General features: G+C 53.7%; 2 protein-coding genes across 4 annotated transcripts; one reads left to right on the top strand and one right to left on the bottom strand.

The window, feature by feature from the left end:
* On the bottom strand, window positions 1–2,200 carry KVP17_001898 (uncharacterized protein; the record flags this gene model as incomplete). 3 transcript variants are annotated; one of them, XM_068517713.1, is made up of 3 exons in its annotated part: window positions 1–1,224; window positions 1,251–2,039; window positions 2,067–2,200. In XM_068517713.1, coding segments are annotated over 3 exons (2,147 nt in total), but the record flags the coding sequence as incomplete, so codon positions are not given. The 3 variants fall into 3 exon arrangements, with proteins under 3 accessions (XP_068375434.1, XP_068375433.1, XP_068375435.1); XM_068517712.1 differs by lacking the exons at window positions 1,251–2,039; window positions 2,067–2,200 and having other exon boundaries at window positions 46–1,118; XM_068517714.1 differs by lacking the exon at window positions 1–1,224 and having other exon boundaries at window positions 1,247–2,200.
* Window positions 2,201–2,300: 100 nt separating this feature from the next.
* Window positions 2,301–2,762, top strand: KVP17_001897 (uncharacterized protein; the record flags this gene model as incomplete). Its single annotated transcript, XM_068517711.1, has 1 exon — window positions 2,301–2,762. One exon carries the CDS (start codon window positions 2,301–2,303, stop codon window positions 2,760–2,762), a length of 462 nt encoding a protein of 153 aa, XP_068375432.1.
* Window positions 2,763–2,784: the final 22 nt, after the last annotated feature.

Below are 2,784 nucleotides of genomic sequence, written 5' to 3'. Positions count from 1 at the left end.
GCGGCGGCCAGGGCTCGAGATGCCTGTTCTGCGCGAGACATGCACATCGCCCAGACGTTGTCGAGGTTATTGGCGAACTGTATGAGTCCCAGAGGCCAGGACAAAGGAGTGGTGATGTGCCCCGCCGCGCTGAACGTCAACCAGGTCTGGGCCATGGACACCGCAAAGCAAGTCTGGATCTCGTATATATGGGACCCGAGATTTTCCAACAGAGACGGGTCCCACTCCAGAGTGAAAACCGTAGCCCACTCGGCTAAAGGAACCCACTGCTCCGTACGGCGGCAGTGTGTGGAGTTAGCTTCATTGTCGTGTGTGGAATCGGTCGTAAGCGGCAGCGCGACGAGGTCAGCAGAAGGCTCTCTCTCGTTGGACACCGTCAAATCCTCGGAGCACAGCGAGCTCCTGACGTTGGGAGTCACTGAGTAGGGAAAGTCGATGGCACGGTTGGGATCTTCCGAAGAACACAAGTCGGAATCATCCACCAACGCAGCATCAGCAGCATCCAAACTCAAAGAGGGAAAGTGCTGTATGTCCTGCCCCGAAACAGTGGGTGTCGCAGGTCTTTCTGTAACAAGTCGTCCTTTGCGCTTTATCCATCCTTCAACGCAGATAATGGTGCCGATGTGTACGTATGTTGGACCATCCTCGTCGGAGATGCTCGCAGATGACCGAGGCGGCGAGATGATGTCCAATGATCGCTTGCGTTTCATCCCCTTCGACGTTAACTTCCAACCTTTCCTCTTCTTTGCGGGTTTGTCAAAGAAGTCCTGTCGTCGATAGAGACGTTCCTCGAGCACTCGGCATTCGACAGGGTCAAGACGTTGATACACTGAGTTTAGGAGCGGGACATGCGGTATTTCCACAAAGCGGAAAACCTTTAGACGTCCAACTCGCCTGCCGTACCTCCACCCAGTGAGACTAGCGCTGCCAGCACCTACAAGTCCAGCCACAGTAGCTGAACCGACACTGGTTGAGAGAAAGGCGGTGAGACCAGCAGTTCCACCAATTCCGAGAGATGCAGCTCCTGCGCCAAGACCTGCGGCCACCACCGGCACGGCTAACCCTGCCGTGACAGCTGTGGCTACCCCAACGCCAATGCCAATACCAGAAATCTTCATCAATCGGACGATTCTCGCACGCTCCGACTCTGGCTTGACGCCTGAGGTATTTAAAGAAGGGTCCAATGACCTGGCCATGCGGGAGAGATGCAGTATCGCCTCGCGTCTGTGTAACCGTCAGGCGAAACTCACTTCAAGAGCACGATAAGTGGAAGCGGCACGTCCAGCGACGCACCTACCAAATGCACTGTGTCGTCCATCATCCCAGCGCCAGAGTCCGAAAGAAGGTTTGTGTAGCACGTATGCACGAAGTCCCGATACAGTAGCCATTTGAGGCTCGGAGTAGGCCAGTGCGCCATGGAAAGCCTGTCTTCTGCCCGAGACATTGATTCCAATAAAGGTACCGCAGGGACCTGCTGCTCATCAGGCGTCGGCAAGTCCTCAGGTATGGACGTAGAGCTGTCGAAGGAAATCGGATCTGGTAAATTGCGAAAGAACACCTGCATCAACGCCTGGGACTGGTCAGAATCCAGTGAGCACAGAACAGGGGAGGCCAAGTTTCCGCCGAATTCCTTCTCAACTAGGGTTGTGTAGTCCTCGATCCATCCCTGCAGCACACTGCGTGGGGTAAATTTAGAGAGGGAGTTGGTTAGTCGAACCTTATAACATTGTGGATTGACCACAATGGGAATCTCCAAACGCTTAGAGCTCATAAACCGGGTGGGAACCTGGTCTTGAACCTCTGAAAATACCGACAACGTGTCCGAGACCATGTCGTACTCCAGTCTGAGAACTGAAACCAGACGCGTCAAGAAATCACGGAACCACTGCAATTGCATGGCAAGTCCACGAATCTCAGGTTCTGACAGGTCAGTGTCGGAAGCAATACTGGACACGCGCAGCAGCACAAGCTGGAAGACAAATTTGAACAGCTCAACGGCAGGACTCTCAAGGGGATCTTCTGATTCATCTGATACGTCGCTGTGTGGGGGTTTCGTTTCTACCCACAGACCGGCATCCACGTTCACTGGACCGTCCACTGTGAAGTACACTCCAGGATTAATCAGAAGTAGGGCCAAGTACGAGCGATACGCTGTAAGGCCGTTGCTGGTGCTGAGGTCATTCTCGCACTCGTGGTCCATTCAACCCAATTCTTTATTTTGTGTAACGCATCTTGTGTTTGCACATAAACGAACGACAACCTGTCACCAGACGCGCGTGCGGATTTTACGCATTTTGCCGATGAAGGTATCTTTCGTGAACGCCCAGCCCCAATGGACTGAAAAGAAGCTTCCTCTTCCATCGACCTCGGAACCGCTGTCATGCATTTGCAGCGCCTGTGGAATGCCCATCGCTGTCTCTCGCGTTCGTCTAATTCCCTGCTGTCACGTAGTGTGTTCGGGATGTGCGGGAGACACCTGCTGTGTGTGTGGGCAACCTGCCACAAGCTCCGTGCTCTCTGACAGGCAGCAGACGTGGACATGTCAACTGATCACAAACAACCGCCCATGTTGCTTCACATGCCTTTCTGAGGAGGTTTTGCAGCAGCATCAGGCGAAAGCCCCACATGGATTCGATGCAAAAGGAGTCACATCGCCATTGATGGTTGCCAACCATGAGGAAGAGCGCTGGCAAGAGCCAGTCTTGGAAGCCTTCAGCGATGACGAGGATGAGGATGACGATCTCCCAGAGTTGACGATGTGAAAATGATGTGGCTTGCAGAGAA

This window comes from the organism of the source record quoted next (assembly GCF_019968985.1).
Source record: "MAG: Porospora cf. gigantea B chromosome Unknown PgB_NODE_3209_length_2784_cov_117.293, whole genome shotgun sequence".
Lineage (NCBI taxonomy): Eukaryota > Apicomplexa > Conoidasida > Eugregarinorida > Porosporidae > Porospora > Porospora cf. gigantea B.
The sequence above is the reverse complement of the archived record's forward strand: the minus strand, read 5'-3'. Positions and strand labels throughout refer to the sequence as shown.